This window comes from Dendropsophus ebraccatus, chromosome 15 (genome assembly GCF_027789765.1).
Source record: "Dendropsophus ebraccatus isolate aDenEbr1 chromosome 15, aDenEbr1.pat, whole genome shotgun sequence".
Classification (NCBI taxonomy): Eukaryota; Metazoa; Chordata; class Amphibia; order Anura; family Hylidae; genus Dendropsophus; species Dendropsophus ebraccatus.
In genome coordinates, this window is record NC_091468.1 from 49,531,307 (window position 1) to 49,550,388 (window position 19,082).

Consider the following 19,082-nt stretch of genomic DNA (forward strand, 5'->3'; position numbering starts at 1 on the left):
TTCTCTGAAGTACCTTACACCTTACATTAAAGTTGATGAACGTTGATAATTTTAACAAACGATCCTTCATAATAATTGAAAATTCCATCTTGGAACTAGAGAATAAAGCGCTTAGTGGAGGACTGGAAGACACCACAGGGGACCTCTCTAGGAGAGTGTGCTAGGTGAATCTTAATTCCAGTCCTCATAGCCCACCAACAGATCATGTTTTGAGACGTTCCTTAGTATTTCACAGGTGATATACCATATTTTCTCGCGTATAAGACGACCCCTGACCGTATCAGGGTTTACTAGCTGGATCCCTGCTGCGGTCAGGCAGGGATTAACTGAAGTTGGAAAAAAAACAACAACAATCAACTCACCTGTCACCTGTTCCTGGCAGCCGCACATCTCCAGTCATGTTCCAGCGCAGGTAGTGTGTAAAGATGAGTGGAACTTTCGGACTTTCGGTCCGAAAGCCGCTCACTCCAGTGCGATGCCTGCGATCCCGGGTGCATAGCTGAGCTCCCGGGAATCTGCGGCCGGGATCTTCCAGGGAATTTAAGATACATTCCCTGGAAATCCAGGGAATGTATCTTGAATTCCCTTGAAGATCCTGCCCGCAGATTCCCGGGATCGCAACTATGCACCCGGGTTCGCAGGCATAGTAATTGAGTGAAGATGCTGTCGGACCAAAAGTCCGACGGTTCGCTCGTCCCTAGTATTGTGATGCACACAGCCTGCGCCGGAGGTCCCCAAAGTTCTCCTGGCAGCTAAGTGTCACATGAGAGAAGCTCGAAGACGCTCGGCTCCCGGGAGAGCTTTGAGAGAATGACAGAGGCGTCAGAAGTCTCCGAAGCCTCTGTCATTCTCCACAAGCTCTCCCGGCAGCCGAGCTTCTCCATTGAGATGCTCGGCTGCCTAGAGAGCTTTGGGGACCTCCCGCGCAGGCAGTGTCTTTATCAAATTTCCTGCGCTGGAAACATGGCAGGAGAGGCACGGCTGCCGGGAACGGGTGACAGATGAGTGGAATCGTTTTTTTTTTTATAGTGGTTGCCGCATACGGTGGGGATGCAGACGTTTTTGAGCTTCCCCACCGTATGCGCCGACCATACCCGGCCAGGAGGAATGGAATTAAGAAGCACTGATCTACAGAGTTTATGCGTTTAGTGTTATTGAGATGTATTATTGAAACTTTGCATATAGATTGGTAATTGTATTTTTTATTTTTTTACAGGTTGTGATCCTACCTGGAAAAATATAAAAACCCTGACTCCTAAAGCCATTGCCAAAGAAGGTGGTTTCAAGGCTGCTATGAAGGAAATAGGCAAAGCAATGCGTCTTTTTAAAAAATATTCCAAGCCAAGTGCAAAAAATCCCAACCCACCCTGGGCCCTTACATTACACGACTGGTCTTTTGAGCACCAAGCGGCCCTCCGAGAATCTTTTGCCTTGTTGGATAAAGGAGAAGGTACCGTCACCAAGGCTGATTTTCTTGAAGTCCTTAAAGAGAAAGGAGCTCCGGTGACCACAGAGCAAATGGAGACCGTGGTTCAGCTTCATGAGAAAGGTAGAGGAGGAAACATCAGTCCTGAGGAATTTTTGAAAGGGTCAAAGTACCTCCAAAAAGCTTTCCTTCTATCCTCCTACGGGGCAAAAAAGAAGAAAGGAAAGAAAGGCAAGAAAGGGAAAAAAGGGAAGCGAACACTACTGATGCCAATATGCACAATGCCAAGTCACCTAATCTCACGCAGGGAAGATGGTGGGCCACCCGAATTCATGATTAAAGCTTGCCATAATGTTTCTGATGTTAACCGATTTGATAGTGACCACCCACCTTATAACCCGCTAACAGATGATACCGGCTGGTATGTGGATGACCAAGAAAAAGAGTATACTCATATAAACTTTGCCACCAAAGCCGGAGACCTTGAGTCCTTGAAGAGGGCCTTTGAAGAAGGTGTATCCGTGGATGTGAAAGACATCTTTTATAAAACACCTCTGATAGCTGCGTGTGCTTACGGGAATATGGGGGCTGTCCGATTCCTTCTAGAGAAAGGGTAGGAGATCTGTGTTTTCTAAACTATTGAAAATAAACACTATATGAAATGCAGCAGTCCACAAAAATAGAATCGGGAAAAGGTGTTTATTCATAAATCCTATCTTGTAAATGAGGTTGTTAAGGAGTATGTCTTAAAGGGGTTTTCTAGAATTATAAGGGTGGGTTCACATGTACTTAACCTGCTGTAGATTTTACCCTGCAGATTTATTGCTGCAGACTTTAGCTATTTATATTAAAGGAGAAGTCTGGCCAAATATTTTATTAAGGTATTGTATTGCCCCCCAAAAGATATACAAATCACCAATATACACTTATTACGGGGAATGCTTATAAAGTGCTTTTTTCCCTGCACTTACTACTATATCAAGGCTTCACTTCCTGGATAACATGGTGATGTCACGACCCGACTCCCAGAGCTGTGCGGTCTGTGGCTGCTAGAGAGGATGATGGCAGAGGGGACACTGAGGGACACAGGGCACTGGAGGGACACTGAGCATCCCCCTGCCATCATCCTCTCCAGCAGCCACAGCCCACACAGCTCTGGGAGTCGGGTCGTGACATCACCATGTTATCCAGGAAGTGACATCACCATGTTATCCAGGAAGTGACATCACCATGTTATCCAGGAAGTGAAGCCTTGATGCAGTAGTAAGTGCAGGGAAAAAAGCACTTTATAAGCATTTCCCGTTATAAATGTATATTGGGGATTTGTATAACTTTTGGGGGGCCATACAATACTTTAATAAAAAATTTCCCCGGACTTCTCCTTTTACTTAAAGCGATTCTGTACCCACAATCTGCCTCCCCCCAAACCACTTGTACCTTCGGATAGCTGCTTTTAATCCAAGATCTGTCCTGGGGTCAATTTGGCAAGTGATGCAGTTATTGTCCTGAAAATCAACTTTAAAACTTGCATCCCTGTGTCAAATTGTCGTGGCCTAGAGTGTCTGCGCCCTAGGCTTGCACTGCTCCTCCGCCTCTCCATACCAGCCAGCTAATGCCAGGGGGGGGGGGGGATTACAAATTTACTTTTTTTTTTTCAAATTTCACACCACAAATATAGTTTGTTTTACAGTATATTATATGCTAAAATGATGTATATTGTGACAAAGTTCAATTGGTCCCACAAAATAATAAGCCCCTTTAACATAGAAATATGCCCCATCCCATGTGCTGTGCTTTCTGAGAACTACTTTGTTTACTGGTTTTTGATATTGTTGCCTAATATATAATGTATGTCATTATTATCACTAGGCACAACCCGATTTATACCAGTTTATCAATATTTGTCAATACATAGAGTGTATCAGTATATAGTATAGTATAAATGAAGCATATATAATATACAGTGCAAGATGAAGCATATTCTCCATGATACCAGTAGAGGGTGCAGGGTTAGTGCTGCTGTGTCTGTAGGAAGCATCCTCCATCTGCAGAACCACACCTCCCTGCTAGCTGCAGTGTGGACAGACTGCTCAGCAATGCTTCCTATCATTGTTCTCTGAGAGACTTTCCCCAAGGTCTCTGCAGTCTGCTGCCCTGATCCTTCTAGCAATTACTATACGTAGGGGATGCTCATTGATCCATAGACCGGTATGCACAGGTTCTTCTTCAATATAGTGTTAATCTAGTTTTCTTATCAAGTCAGTTATCATTATAATTGTTATAAATTGCACATTTAATTGCACATCCGAGGTGTCAAACTCAAATACACAGGGGGTCAGAAGAAAAAAAAAAAGTCTTGACACTGTCAGGGAAGCATCCACGTCACTGCTGCATGTACTTCCCCTGATGCACGGACCGGGCTGTCCACAAAACATGCCTCCGAGTCATATGTATAGTTCACCTTAGGCACTGCACTTTTATAACACCTCCCATATACAAAATTAAAATAGTTGACCTCACACTATAGTTACCCCATTTTTCCCCCACACAGTAGTTAATCCTATAATAGTAGTCAGTGCCCCTCAGTAGTGCCCCATACAATAGTCAGCTCTCCTCAATAGTGCCCCATATAGTGCTTAGCCCTCCACAATAGTGCCCCATATAGTGCTCAGCCTCTCTCAGTAGTGCCCCAAATAGTCAGCCCCCCTCAATAGTACCCCATATAGTAACCATTACCCCCACAATAGTGCCCCATATCGTGCTCAGCCTCTCTCAGTAGTGCCCCATATAGTAGTCAGCCCCCCTCAATAGTACCCCATATAGTAACCATTACCCCCACAATAGTGCCCCATATCGTGCTCAGCCTTTCTCAGTAGTGCCCCATATAGTAGTCAGCCCCCCTCAATAGTACCCCATATAGTAACCATTACCCCCACAATAGTGCCCCATATAGTACTCAGCCCCCTCAATAGTGCCCCATATATAATATTTACCCCCAATAGTCCCTCATATACAGTAGTAGTCAGCCCCCCTCAATAGTGCCCCATATAGTAATCAGCCCCCATCAATAGTACCCCATATAGTAATCAGCCCCCCTCAATAGGGCTCCATATAATAATCAGTCTCCCCCAGTAGTGCCCCATACAGTTGTTAATTACCCCACCAGCTGTCTGCCCCCAGGATGCAGCTGGCGCAGGCAGCGCGGGTGATTATGCCACTGCACTGCCTGTGCCAGTACAAGGCACTGCCTTCTGTTACAACCTACTTCTAGGCCACAAGTGAGTTGTAATATTAGGCGGTGCCATGTGCCAATACAGGCAACGCAGTGACATCACATACGCTGCCTGTGCCAGGTGCGCCCTGCAGAAGTTTATAATATGAGCAGTCTGGACAGCTGTCTGATTTCCTCTGCGGGCTAAAAATATTGGCACCGTGGGCCGCAGATTAACGTGCCTGCATTATATGAAGATAGTATATAATTGTATAAATATTATATGAAGAATGTATATAATTGTATATTACATTCTGGTGTCATACAGAGATGGGCGGTGGTCCATAAATACTGCTTATTTCTCCTGGGGGTTTGAAAAGATTGTTAAAAGAAATCTAGCAGTGACGTAGTCCATACTAACCATACAAATTGGCACAGTGACGGTGATTTCCACAATGTCCTCGTTTTTTTAAAATCAGTGTCTCTGTTCTAGATATATGGGCCAGAACCCTAATATATAAATGAGTGCACCAGAGGCCATCTCAGCACCCCCAGTACAGCACAGTAGTCGCCCTCTGATCACACAGCTGTATTAATATTTATGATAGTTTGAGCTGGGAATGACTTCACGGCTCAATCATCATGAAGACTGATGAAGCGGCCTCATCGGGGAGCTAATTTGCATACAATGTTTTTGGACCACATCTCCAGAAGGGCAACACAGATTTTAAAACCAAGGACCTTGGTAAGCGAATATGGGCTGTGTTAATACTAGATTACCTACGAGCAGCTACAGTTCTGGGGTCCCATCTACTGGCAAAAATCATACTGCACAGTGGAAGAATCTTGTCTTCAATAAAGAGGTTCTGCAGCAGTCTCCTCAGGCTTCCATGACTTGTATGAATACATTTAGCACACAAGCTCATGTTTATGCTTACACAACTTTTTAGTAATAGGTCCTTGATCTTATATTCTGTATATATACATAATAGGCTACTTTTAAGGCAAATCTGTACCCACAATTTGACTTTCCCAAACCACTTGTACCTTCGGATAGCTGTTTTTAATCCAAGATCTGTCCTGGAGTCCATTCGGGAGGTGATGCAGTTCCTAAAAAACAACTTTTAAACTTGCAGCCCTGTGTCAAACGGCCGTGGCCTACAATATATGTGCCCTATCTTTGTACCACCCCTCCGTCCCTCCTCCCCACCCTCTTCATCATTAGGAATGCTCCAGGCAGATTTTCTACTATTCATCACCTGTGTCAGCTCGGCACATGGGCTGGATCGTTAAGGCACCTGTGCAATGTTCATACAGTAGAAAATGTTCCAGTGGCATTCCTAATGATGAAGAGGGTGGGGAGGAGGGACGGAGGGGTGGTGCAAAGTTAGGGCACAGATATTCTAGGCCACGTCTGTTTGGCACAGGGCTGCCAGTTTAAAAGTTGTTTTTTAGGACAATAACTGCATCACCTGCTGGACGGACAAGACTAATCTGTTAAATTCCCCATTACTTCAGCACCACCTGCTACAACCAATCATTGGCCTCCGCTGGTGACAGCTAAAGCCAGTGATTGGTTGTAAGTGATGTTTTTGCTGTTGGAGCCGCAGGAGAATTAACATAATTTTTTAAAATTTTATTATTATTTTTTCTTTTTAAACATTTCCTGCTCAAGTTTCTTAAAACCCCAAACAGTCTTTATAAAAAAAAAAAAAAGTTGAAGGGAGATTTTAGTTTTGGCAAATAAAAAGTTATTATAATAACGTTTGCTGTGGGGGCGGATACACAAAGTGCTTTATAGTTTTTATATTTATTTTCTGAATTATGGTGCTTACAATGTCTTTATCTTATTTGCTTCGTAGTGCTGACGTCAATGCCAGTGATAATTTCATGTGGACCCCTCTTCATCATGCTTGTCATGCCGGCCAGAGTGACATTGCTGAACTGCTGCTAAAATACGGAGCCAAGATAGATGCCATTGCCCTGAATGGATCCACCCCACTCATGAGAGCAGTGGAAAGTGGAAGCTTGGACTGTGTTCAGATGTTAATGGAGTCAGGAGCAAAGGTGCAGATAGTAAACAAGAAAGGTAAATGATGGAAGAAAGTAGTGAATAGATGGATGTGGTGCAAGATGGAAACAATGAGGTACCTGAATAAAACACTAGAGTGTCAGGTAGAGGGGTCTGGGATGACAACAGACAGGTGCAACCCTAGAACTGACACCCGCCCCAGCTGTCCCTACCTGTTTGCCTCGACAGCCCTAAGATGGCTGTGGACAACTGGGCGGCGATCCCTAACCTGATCCAAGTGGAAACACAAAACGGAGACAAGACTAACACACAAAAAGGGAATAGTCAGAGGTCCTAGTCGGTAACAGCCGGTCAATATAAATACAAAGTCTAGATCCAAAGAATAGTCGGGTACAAGCCAAAAGTCAGGTGATCAGGAGTTCAAGTCAGAGTGTCAGAGTGAATAGCTAGTTCAAGAAGCACTAGGTAACTAGAGTCTTTCACAGGCAAGGATCATGAGACATTTGATGGTATTTATGGAACCTGTAGTCCCAGCCCCCAGGTGTGATTGGGGCTGAGGCTCCAGGTCCTGCCCAGATACCGACAGCTGACTAGTGTGTCAGCTGTCAATCACCAATCAGCAAACACACACAACACCTATGTGAGCAGCCAGGGAGAGAATACTTGCCACAGCTACAACAAGGAGCAGCAGAGTAGAGTATGACAAAAACATGGGAAGCATTCTGGCTGTTATTGATGCAGAGTTGAACGCATGGCCCGAGTCCTAACATAGAGAGAGAGAAATGGGACCAATAACACCAACAAAGAGCTTACTGGGTTTAGAGTAGAGGCCAGAGTTGGTTGTGTGACAATGTGGCTATGCCATAGGGTGGTATTACCTTGTATGATTTTTCAGCGATTAAGGATTAATGGTAAACAATCTCAAACGACCGCTATGACGAACAATCTTAACCACTGTAACCAATCAATGGCCTAAGGGGTTATGTGCCCTCCCTGCAGTAGCCTGTATACAGCGAAGTCTCAATGCAGCATGGGACCAGGAACAACAGGCGATGTGAGCATGATTTTTTTTTTTTGTCCTGCCCTTCCCTGCACTTTTTTGATGAGAGATAGAAAACCCCTTTAAGTTTTGTAATCAATATTAGTTATAGAGTAGCATGCCCCCAATCTATTATCATCTTGTATCTTCACAGGGCAAAATGTTCTTGATGTGGCAAAAGCATATGCCGACTACAGACTAATTGACTTGATTCAAGCCAAACTGGACAGCTTGCCAAAACCAAAAGACAAGAAAGGCGGCAAGAGGAAGGGTAGAATGGAAGGCAAATCAAAAGCAGTGTCTACGCCACAAACCCCTGCAATTCCAGAGGTCATATCTGCAAAACCAGAGGTAGAAAAGCCATTTAATCATTTACATTTAGGGCCCGTTCACAATACTCAATCGGCGCCGAAATTCCGTGCTGAACCCCCTGTGCCAAATCCTGCCTTCTATCTGTTTGAATGGGAGGGCTCTCGCGTTTCCGCTCTCTGCAGCTCCCCGCTCAAATAATTGACATGTCCGTCATGTTCTGCACGGAATTCCGGCGCCGATTCCGTAGTTTGAACGGGCCATTGAGGTTGTTGTTAAAGTTTTTTGAATCTGTCTGTAAGATACTGAATAGAAGGCTTATGCATATTCGATTTCAAGATGCCTGATCGCTTTGTTTTCAGTGGTGTCTGGCAGCTGCGTGTTTTTCCTTCTCCCCATTCAGAATATATACTGGTCGCACATGCGAAGCTTATTGCGCAGGTGTATGTGATGTGTAACTAATTTGAAAGGGTTATCTGGAGAGCAGAAAAGATCCTACCTGTTCTGCTCTCTGGAACTGCATTTCCTCCCTTTGTCCATCTTGAATAATAACGTTGAGGGTGACTTCACAAACACCGACCGCAGCAGATCCGCAGCAGAAAATCCGCTGCGATATGGTGTGTGTGAAGCTACCCTGAGACATATTACAAGCATTACGTTTAGGCGAAACCACACCTGCAGGGATATCCAATAGCTGCCCAATGTCACCGTGACATCAATAACATCGGGCAACTATTGAATATCAACGACAACATGCCCCTGCCCACCTCTTGTATCAAAAGTTATCAACAGCGTATATAGATTTTTTTAAGGGGATATGTTTAAAGGGAATCTATACTAGGGGACTGCCAACTACAGCATACTGTCAGCAACTCGGGTAGGGTCGAGATGCTGACAGTGTGCTGTAGTTGGCAGTCTCCTAGTGAGCATGGTGCCTTTTGGTAATGTGTCGGTGGAGTGAGTTAGGCCTGTAATTCTCAGGTCTTCTACTGTAATGAAGAGTCAAAAAGGCGTTGTGGCTCAGCGTTTGTGCCGCACTCTGGCACACCTTACCACTGTTTTCTTCTGTTTTCTTCTCCCTCCCTTTATAAATAATCTCTGCTGCCTGGCCTCCTGCTTTCTCATGCTGTCAGTCTGTGTCTCTGATTGCAGATCAGTCCTCTGTAGGCAGTTTATGCCTTAAAGAAACACTTAGAAATAGTTGAATCCCAAAATGTGTTGGGGCCGTGGTCTAGGGGTAACTCACCTGTGTAGGGACCAATAACATTTTTTTCCCCCTTGGTCCGATTCCCTAGATGGAAATAAAATATAGCTATTTATTTTTAAAAAAATTATCATTATTGTATAAAAAGAGGAATTTTAAAACTAATTTAAACCTGATTGGGAATTCTTTGCACTTTTAAAATCAGAGGAATTGAACCAAGGGAAAAAAAACTGTTGGTCTCTACAAAGGTGATTTACCCCTAGACCACAGCTCCAACACATTAGGGATAGGAGATTTAACTATATCTGAGTGTTTCTTTCAGACATAAACTGCCTACAAGGAACTGATCTGCATTTAGAGATACTGGCTGACAGCATGAGAAAGCAAGAGGCCGGGCATCAGAGATTATTTATAAAGAAGAGGGAGAAGAAAGCAGTGGTAAGGTGTGCCAGAGTGCGGCACAAACGCTGAGCCACAACGCCTTTTTGACTCTTCATTACAGTAGGAGACCTGAAATTGTGCATAATCCACTCCACGGACACATTACCAAAAGGTAACATGCTCCCAAGGAGACTGCCAGCTACACCACACTGTCAGCACCTCAGGTAGGGCTCAGGTGCTGACAGATTCACTTTTTAGAAAAAAAAAAAAAAATCATCCACAAAACCATACCACATGTCATCATACTGTTACAAAATTTAAAAAATGACTATACACAGACCACTATCCCACCATGCAGTAACCACACAGTGATGGAGTCGGTCATTTTCTTTTTTCTGTGCCCATCCAACCCAGACCACCAGGATGATTGCTTTTAACCACATCTTATTTCTGCCCAACTTGCCCATCTTTTGGCTTTTCTTTCCTGCACCCTCTTTAACTTAGTGTCCTATGTAGTAATAATACCCCCTATGCGTCCTGTGCAGTAAAGTGGGCAGGTAAGTGGTTTGGGGTAAAGGGGTAGGTAAGTATGTAGGTAAGTTGCTCCAGTAGATACACATGGACACCCAGTATTTAGTTCCCTAGTATACAGGTTTCCCCAGTATCCACATGTAAGAAAATGTCGAGTCCAACATCCAGCCAGGTAAGATTAAATCACTTTATTTTTCTTCACCATGCAGCATGGACAAACTACAGCTTAGCGCACACCTAGATCGCGTTTCTGCTTTGTTATGCAGCCTTAATCATGTCATCATACACGTGCGCAACCCAAAAGAAGGGATACCCCAGGCCCCTAGTAGTCACAGGTATGAGGCTGCCTGCGGCCTAGAAGAAGAGCACAACTTTTATCTGTAAGCGCTTTAGAACGTGTTTAAAGTTAAAAGGGCCGTTCCCCCCCATATAGTCCACCACAGTAGTCAACTGTATGAATATCCTGTGGATGCCCATACAACTTAAAAGGGCTCAAGGGGACTGTTAAATTTTTAAAACCACCCCCATGCCCCTGTCAAGAGTGGTCATGCCCATGGCAGTCTAGTTCTAGTAAATATTCTATGTTTGTTAATAAAGATGAGCACCATATTGATTCCTGTTGACTATAGCAGGGTTCTATGTCTTCTTTTTTTATCCAGTTTAAAAATCAACTGTATTTGTTATGTTTGTTATCCTTGGCAGATATTAACATCTACAGAGGTTGTATCTCCACGAAAGGAGAAGAAGAGTGCCATTGTGCAGCTCAACGACCTTATAACTATGGGAGAAACAAAGAAAGTGGACATAACTTTTGTACCAAAAACAGTACGTTTTTTAAACCATTTTCTCAGTCAATGTATATACTGCATATACTCATAAAGTAACCAGCAGAAAATTTATAGACGTATTAGATGTATGTTTGTATTATTATGTGGTTATATACTTAGGCTTTATCCAGGCCAATATATAAGCTCAGGTAGACTTTTATAGAATTCAACTTGGCCGACCATCGAAAGACATGGGTCAGGATCTATCAAGTTTCCTTAAACCCACACTGGTGAGCTGTGGGAAAAACCAGACAGGATGGGCTTCATGCTACTTTATAAATCTGGACCATTGTGTTAAAAGGACAACTCCAGTGATTTTCTTTTTTTTCAGGCAATTAAAACACATTACAAAGTTATATAACTTTGTAATGTACTTTAGTTACCCTTCTGCCCCCCTGCCCTATCACTGAACGGAGACAACTGTTTCTGGCCCCCTTCATTCTCTAGTGAGAGGGTCAAACAGTGGTGGTGCATTGCTGATTGGTGATTGATGACCTCGTACTACAGAGTGGCTGCCTCTACGGATAGGCTGCCTCTACTTGGCCGTGCACTCCACTTGTCTCACCCAGGTGGTTATTTTTGCCAGTATTAGTTGGATCCTGCATGCATAAGCTTATTATTAGCCGCTGAGAAGTCAAAGTACAGTGTGGGGTCCATCCCGGGCATGAGGCCACCTTATCCTGGTGGGATGGTTTAAACTATTTGCAAATGGTATAACAAGAGCCTCATTATTCTTATATTAGCAGTAAGCTGTTGCATTTTTTGTATTTTTGTGTGTCTATCCAATGGAGTTTTAACTCACCATGGGCAGAGGGTCCCAATTTCTTGCTGAATAGATAGGCTATATATTAATAAATCGAAGAGTGTTCTCCATATCTCTTCACCTGTCTATGTATGATGGGGCAATCTTTGTATGGCTATGTTCACACAACGTTTCTTTCAGCTCCGTCCGAGTCTAAAATTAGTTTGGGTTACTAATTGGACTTTGGCTGTGGCTTAGTTGAAAAGTCCATTGAATTTAAAGGACACCTGTCACCCCCCGTGCCGGGGTGACAGGCTCCCGACCCCCTGTTAGATCCCCCTATACTCACGTGGGTCCCGCTTCCTGAGCCGTTCGGGTCACGGAGATATCAGCGCCCGAAGCCCGGAGCGCGCGCTGACAGCAGAGTCAGACGCCCATAGAGAATGAATGGGGAGTCTGATGCTCCGTCATTCTCTATGGGCAACGGACTCATCTCTCAGCGCGCGCGCTGAAATCACGCTGAAAATCTCCGTGACCCGACCGGCTCAGGAAGCGGGACCCGGCGGGATCACGTGAGTATAGGGGGATCTAACGGGGTCGGGAGCTTGTCACCCCGGCACGGGGTGGGGGGGGGGGGGTGACAGGTCCTCTTTAATAGTAAAAACAGAGAAAGCATGGTGGAAAAAGAAAAACTGTTTGTGAACAACTAATAAAAAACGACATGGAGTGAGAGGAGCGGCTTCACATCCCACCTATGGCTGATACTAATGCCACTAGGCTATTTTTAAAAACAAACGCCAGGATGTTGGTATATAATTTGATCACACCATATTGCCCCGTGTACCACGCGACGGTTTAGGGTTTGGTACTGTGACATTGGGGTTGCAGGGCCATTCTATGGCCTCCCTTCCCTGCATGTGCACGCTTTGCGGGGTTGGCGATCGAAGACCGACACAGTGTGGAGTTAGCATAGGGACCCGTGTGAACCAGGGAACCCGCACATGGTACACTGGGCAATATGGTTTGATCCAATTATATTCCAACATCCTGGCGTTGGTTTTTAAAATAGGCCTAGCAGCATTAGTATCAGCCATAGATGGGATGTGCAGCCGCTCCTCTCTTTCCATGTCGTAACTAATAAAAAAACGTCCGCTGTTTGCAAAAGACGTCCGAAAATAATGATTATGTTCATTATTTTGAAGTCTGCGATAAAAGCATCCGTTATTCAATGCGATGTGTGCATTGGACGTCCGCCTTCCCATTGACTTCAATGCATTGCCATTTCAGTCAGTTAAATCATGGCAAAAACTTCTCTATTTTTGATGTTGTGTCAACAGAGCCTATCGCTTCTAATAAATTTTAATCCTATGTTATTTCTTCCAGGTTTGGATTTCTGAGCCTTCAACATCAGATCGTATAAGGAAGAGAGAACAACAGAGGGAGAGATTTACATATGAAGTTGATTTTGAGGACTTTAAGATGCCATTCAGCAAGAATCTCATGGAGAAATCATTGGCTCTAATGAATAGTGATCCTACAATGTGCATCTGAATAGTTACTTATGGGCAGGTTTACATGATATAGAGTTTACATGTAATAAAAAGTACATAAAAGCCACCAGTATAAATCCTATAACAGTACTGTATTCACAGGTGCTGCTGGTGATTCTTTCATTTCTTAATAATATACAATGTAGTCTATGGTGATGGTATAAATGGAGACACAAGGGTTTTGTAATAAGAGGCAATGGTCCAGATTTATGTTTGTCTGTTTTTTGTCTCAACCAATCACAGCCTATTTTGAGAAACAAGAGCTGCGCTGTGATTGGTTACTAAATCAGACACATTTTTTGTCTTAGACGGAATGATAAGGCTATATTCACACAATGTATTAATTTCATTAAAAAGAACGTCCATTGGTAATTAAATTAATACATTTGTATTGATTTCAATGCAACAACGTCCATAGTGTATACACATGGTATACACTACGGCCATTGTTGAACTGAGGCCACAGAAAAAAATGAGCATGTCTACCTTCTACGGTCACAGTTCGGCGAACAGCGGTCGTACAAAATAGTTGTGCACACAATGTAAACTACGTCTGCCGGCCGTATCTTACATTGTGTTTAATGCCTAATTGGATTGCGGACACACCTGAAGGGGCAGCAATCCAAATAGGAAAAAGATAATGTTCATGCAGCTGATATGGCATCTGATCTAAGTTCCAGATAAGTTTCTTAAAGGGGTTATCCAGCATTAGAAAAACATGGCCACTTTCTTCCATAGACAGCACAACTCTTGTCTCTAGTTTGAATGGGGTTTTGCAATACAGATGCATTGAAGTGAATGGTGCTTAAATAAGGAGTCCGGCGTTACTAACTTACCTCTCCTCGTGCCTGTGGAGAGCAGTGGCAGCAGCCGTGGGACCCCTGCTGGAAGTCATTTATCCCTGGGTTGTGATGTGGACACCTGCGGTCCTGCGGCTAGTGCCACCGCTCAACGAGGGCATGGGGAGAGGTAAGTTAGTAATTGTGATAAATTTCCTCTCTTCTCCTGCAGGATGCCGGGTTTTGGAAAACGCCAGACCTCTCCTTTAATTTCAAACCACACCTGATTTGGTGACAAGAGTTGTGCTGTCTCTGAAAGAAAGTGTCTATGTTTTTCTAATGCTGAATAACCCTTTAAGGCTCCCTTTATATGTGATGGTACCAACCAGTGCCACATGTGACCCTTGATGAGCAGCTGCTCTTGCCACTTTTAGCTGCAGCAAGTCCAGGGGTCACTAACAAGTAGAGGCGATTCGTTGTGGCCACTAGCCATTGCAAATCCCTAAGTGGTGGCAGCACCTGGCCTTGCCACCACTTAAAGAAACAAGGTCAGCTATGAAGGGACACACATGGCATCCTCAGGTCAGTACTTTCATGTCTAAGAGCACCCTAAATTAAAAAAAAATAATAATAATAATTCTATCTATCTATCTATCTATCTATCTATCTATCTATCTATAGATTTAAACATCTTCAGCTGTGTTGACCCACAGAAGAATGTATAATAAAAAGACATAGCTTAAATTTCTAGGCTGACTCTATTTAACCAACTCCTTAGAAAAAAAAATAACAATTCTATTCAAAATAAAACATAAAAAAAGTAAATATTAAAAATAAAAAGGTATAAATTACTAATGCAGGTTAACAACGAATATAAAAATATGTCATAATACTTCTGATACTCTTGGTGACAGGAGTAATACATTTTACAATGCTGTTTTAAAAAGTACTAAAACCCTGACAGGGCTTCTTTCCGTATAGCAATTCCCCACCCATTTTGGGTCCTAAGGTGGTCCTAAGCAGAGCAAAAAGACAGACACTGTTTTCTGTGCACTAGTTAAAGGGGAACTCCAGATAGAGTTTAAAAAAATGAAACTTCTGAAGAAGCATATAGCATTACTTACCTGTCTATCCCAGTTTTGAAACTACCAAAAATCCATTTGTTTGGGGCGTTTTGGTTCTGTTTTGTGTTTCTGTCCTTCCTGGTTGATCAGTTCCCAGAATGTAATGCTTTCCCTCAGTCCCCCACCCATCACAATCAGTAAAATTAGTGCAGCAGCTGCTTCTGGCCGGTCAGAGATGGTGGATCACTCAGGGGATTTGGGGATCCAGCCAAGCCTCCTGTGACATCACGCCCTGCCCCCTATCTGCATCATCAGCCTGTGCTCAGCAAACACACACAATGTGAGACAGAGGCACGTAAGATTTGTCTCCTAAGGTTGGATAGCAGAAGGAGCAGAGACAATGTGAATCGGCACAGGGGCCATTTTTTCACTTCCTGGATTTCTATCAGCTACCAGTGTGGCAGAATCATAGATACAGTAATACATTGTATAGACACATCTATATAACTTTTAATGTACTTTTAATAGAAAACAAGTTTTTCTTATCCGGAGTTCCCCTTTAATGACTGACTGAAATAAGAAAATGCTCATATTACTAATAAATGTTTATGCAAACATAACGGCTCCTAATAAATAATATAGAGACATGTAAATGCTTTATATTTAATATTTCATACATCGTAACTATAACTAGCATAAAAAGACATGGAGTCATAAATCATACATATCATAAATACGTGATATGACGCTCTGTAGGCTGCATGGTTGGTGTGAAGAATAATTCCTCTTAGCATAACCCTACATTTGTTTTATAAGAAGAAATGTGACAATGTTCTGTAATAACATATAAGTGCCTTGAAGACCCTCAAAAAAGATCATTCCTGGTAGAAAGGTCCATAAATGACCCGGTAATCAAACTAACTACAGAATGTGCAGATTTAGTTGTTGACAGGTGAAATATTAAAAACGTTACGGTGCTTTTAGCTCCTTGTGTGCCGTGCTTTTGTGGAGTCTTTTTTTCTCAGCTCAGCCTTTAGTGTTGCACACCTCTTCATCTTCACAGTTCACTTATTTATCATCATCATTTGTCCTGTTACAGATACTGTACAGTCGAGCTGCAACAAGGTCATAGTAACTTTTTTTTTTTCTTACAAACCTTGAAGCTTACAAAACATGAAAGGTGTTGCACCATCAGGACAACACCTGTCCACATGCCCTAGGCTAGGCAAATAGATGTAATGGGGGTAGCCGCTGATCAGGACTAGCAGATTATTCCATATACATGTTTTCAGCCTACCACTGCCATAAAAAATAAAATCCAGAATGGCCGGTCAGATTTTCAAAGACATGTTTGCCGTCACCATTAAATGTAATTTACAGATATTGTTGGCTGAAGTCTTCCATTTTCTATTGTACTATTATCTTATCGTGTAAGGCCAGATTAAAGGAGTCCAGGGTAGAGATGAGCGAACCTCGAGCATGCTCGAGTCCATCTGAACCCGATCATTCGGCATTTGATTAGCGGTGGCTGCTGAAGTTGGATAAAGCCCTAAGGCTATGTGGAAAACATGGATATAGTCATTGACTATATCCATGTTTTCCAGACAACCTTAGAGCTTTATCCAACTTCAAAAGCCACCGCTAATCAAACGATCGGGTTCGGATGAACTCGAGCATGCTCTAAGTTCGCTCATCTTAAGTCCAGGGGCATAATATTTTTTACATATGAATGAAGATACACTGGTCTGCACACTGTGAGACATATAGTTGGATACCGGAGTGCTTAATTCAAGAAATAGGGGAGCTCACCTCGGTCAGTCCAACCGAAATAACAAGGGGTGCAGCTAAGTGTCCAAAAGAAACTATCACCAGAAAAAAAGGAAGAAAAAATCTGGACACTATGGGGGAGATTTATCAAAAGGTGTAAAATTTAGACTGGTGCAAACTTCCCCCAGCAACCAATCACAGCTCCTCTTTCCTTTCACCAGAGCTGGAAGCTGAGCTGTGATTGGTTGCTGTGGCTAGTTTGCACCAGTCTAAATTTTACACCCTTTGATAAATCTCGCCCTATATATTCAAGCGCACACCACTATATACATACAATACACAACTTTTATTGGAACAAAATGCAAGACATCACAACAAACACCAGAATAAAAACAATTAAAAAACCACAAAGGTATGTACAGAACAAAGTAGGGGAACAAAATACTTCCCCTACTAAACCAGGGAATCAGGAATATTAATATTGCTCCACATGCAAAAAGTATATCAAATAAACAACAGATATGGCTCCAAAATGTGCAACCAAGGAAAATATATTCAATAGATACTAACTACATGCTTAGTCATTTTCTGGCGGAGTTGTTGCAGTCATAGGACAGTAGAGATGAGTGGGTGAACCAGGAGGCATTGGCAGCTGCATGGGGTCAGGGTTGGTGAGTATGATGATTTTTTTTATTTTCAACAGGCCCCCAGCCATTTATAAAACATACATGCCTCCAGACAAACCCTTTAAGAGAGAGAGAGAGAGACCCTACCCAGAGGTTCAAGGAAAACAAACTATGCCATCTCAGCCGTCAGAACAAACAAACAAAAGAAATGCTGGGTATTGTTATTAGTCACTGGGTGATGCAGCATAGGGAGGAAGTTGATCTATCCTCGATCAGCTCCTTCTCTTTACTTCATAATTCTATTCTGCATGTATGCACATGGTTATGTCACTGCTGCAATCGCTCTTTAAGTATTACTCCACTGTTATGTGCAGATGCTATAACTTAAAGGCAGGCCCTGTATTTAAAGATTACCACATTGGAGTAAAAATAGAATTAATTTCTATTTGTCAGACAGGGTAAATGTGGAAACAAAAGACAATTGTCATATGACTGACACGGCCGTTCCTTTCCGCTTTCTGTGTATGTCTAACTATTATTGGTGGTTTGTATTCGCTCACCTGCTTATCTCAGGTTTCATTATATTCCCCATTATTAATAAATCCTCCGTCTTTCGCTTGCGTTTAGCGCAGGTGTCAGCTGAATGCTTTTCACCTACAGAAGGAAAACAGCAACACTGTGACCACGAGTACGTATGCCGCCTAAGCCCTGTTATTTGTCACTTGTAAATTCATGGGCTGGGGAGTAGTTTTAGGGAAGCTTTTTTGAACTGAAAATGAAAATTATCTAAGCTGGAGCTTTGTCGCCAATGACAAAAGAATATAAATTGCGCTGTCGCTTTGATCATTTTACTTCCCACACATAGCTGTCTCACTCCAATTATCACTTAGTAGTCTTCAAAAACAAATGCCGAAGAAGATCCTCACAACCACTGGTTTAACCCTCTAATTGCCATAGCTCAACCCAATGTTTACTCATGGTCCCCTTCCCCACGTCTGGGTATTAGAGAATTGTGACTCACGAGCCTGATTCTGATTCATGATAAGAAGCAGCAGTCAATGCCAATCAGCAGCTGTAAAAGCACACAGTAATGCTTCCTGACTGTACCAGGCCGGGAGTTATATCTCTAGAATAAAAAAAATTAAGCTGGCTTCACACTGCCTTGGGCTGGGTTCACACTATGTTTTTGCAATCCATTTTTGCAATCCGTTTTCTGCAAAAAATAGATGAATAAAACAGATGCATTTGGATCAAAACATCCTTTTTTTTGTTACGGGCACAAAAATGAGGTTGACTACTAGAGATGAGCGAACCGGGTTTGGGTTCGAGTCGATCCGAACCCAAACGTTCGGTATTTGATTAGCTGGGGCTGCTGAACTTGGATAAAGCTCTAAGGTTGTCTGGAAAACATGGATACAGCCAATGACTATATCCATGTGCAGTGTCCCGGAACAGAGTTTCTTCTCTTATTGTTTCCTTCAAAGTGTATCCTTATATCTGAGTCAGTCAGTATTTTATTGCCTCTGTTCTGGAAAGCTATGGTCCACTGCAAACTGTGTATTGTGCCACCCCCTGCAGTGTTCAGGTCTGCTAT

At 42.9% G+C, this 19,082-nt stretch overlaps 1 protein-coding gene across 4 annotated transcripts in view; it reads left to right on the forward strand.

Moving 5' to 3' along the window:
- The window catches only part of ANKEF1 (ankyrin repeat and EF-hand domain containing 1), a 55,891-nt gene extending 39,737 nt beyond the window's left edge, over positions 1–16,154 (forward strand). For 2 of the 4 annotated variants that reach the window (XM_069954945.1, XM_069954946.1), the window contains 5 exons: positions 1,217–2,039; positions 6,500–6,726; positions 7,863–8,059; positions 10,836–10,958; positions 13,086–16,152. In XM_069954945.1, the coding sequence (XP_069811046.1) occupies positions 1,217–2,039; positions 6,500–6,726; positions 7,863–8,059; positions 10,836–10,958; positions 13,086–13,253 (1,538 nt within the window). In that variant the 3' untranslated portion in view covers positions 13,254–16,152. Of the gene's footprint in view, positions 1–1,216; positions 2,040–6,499; positions 6,727–7,862; positions 8,060–10,835; positions 10,959–13,085 lie in introns of all 4 variants that reach the window. The other 2 variants (XM_069954944.1, XM_069954947.1) reach the window with 2 other exon arrangements.
- Positions 16,155–19,082: the final 2,928 nt, after the last annotated feature.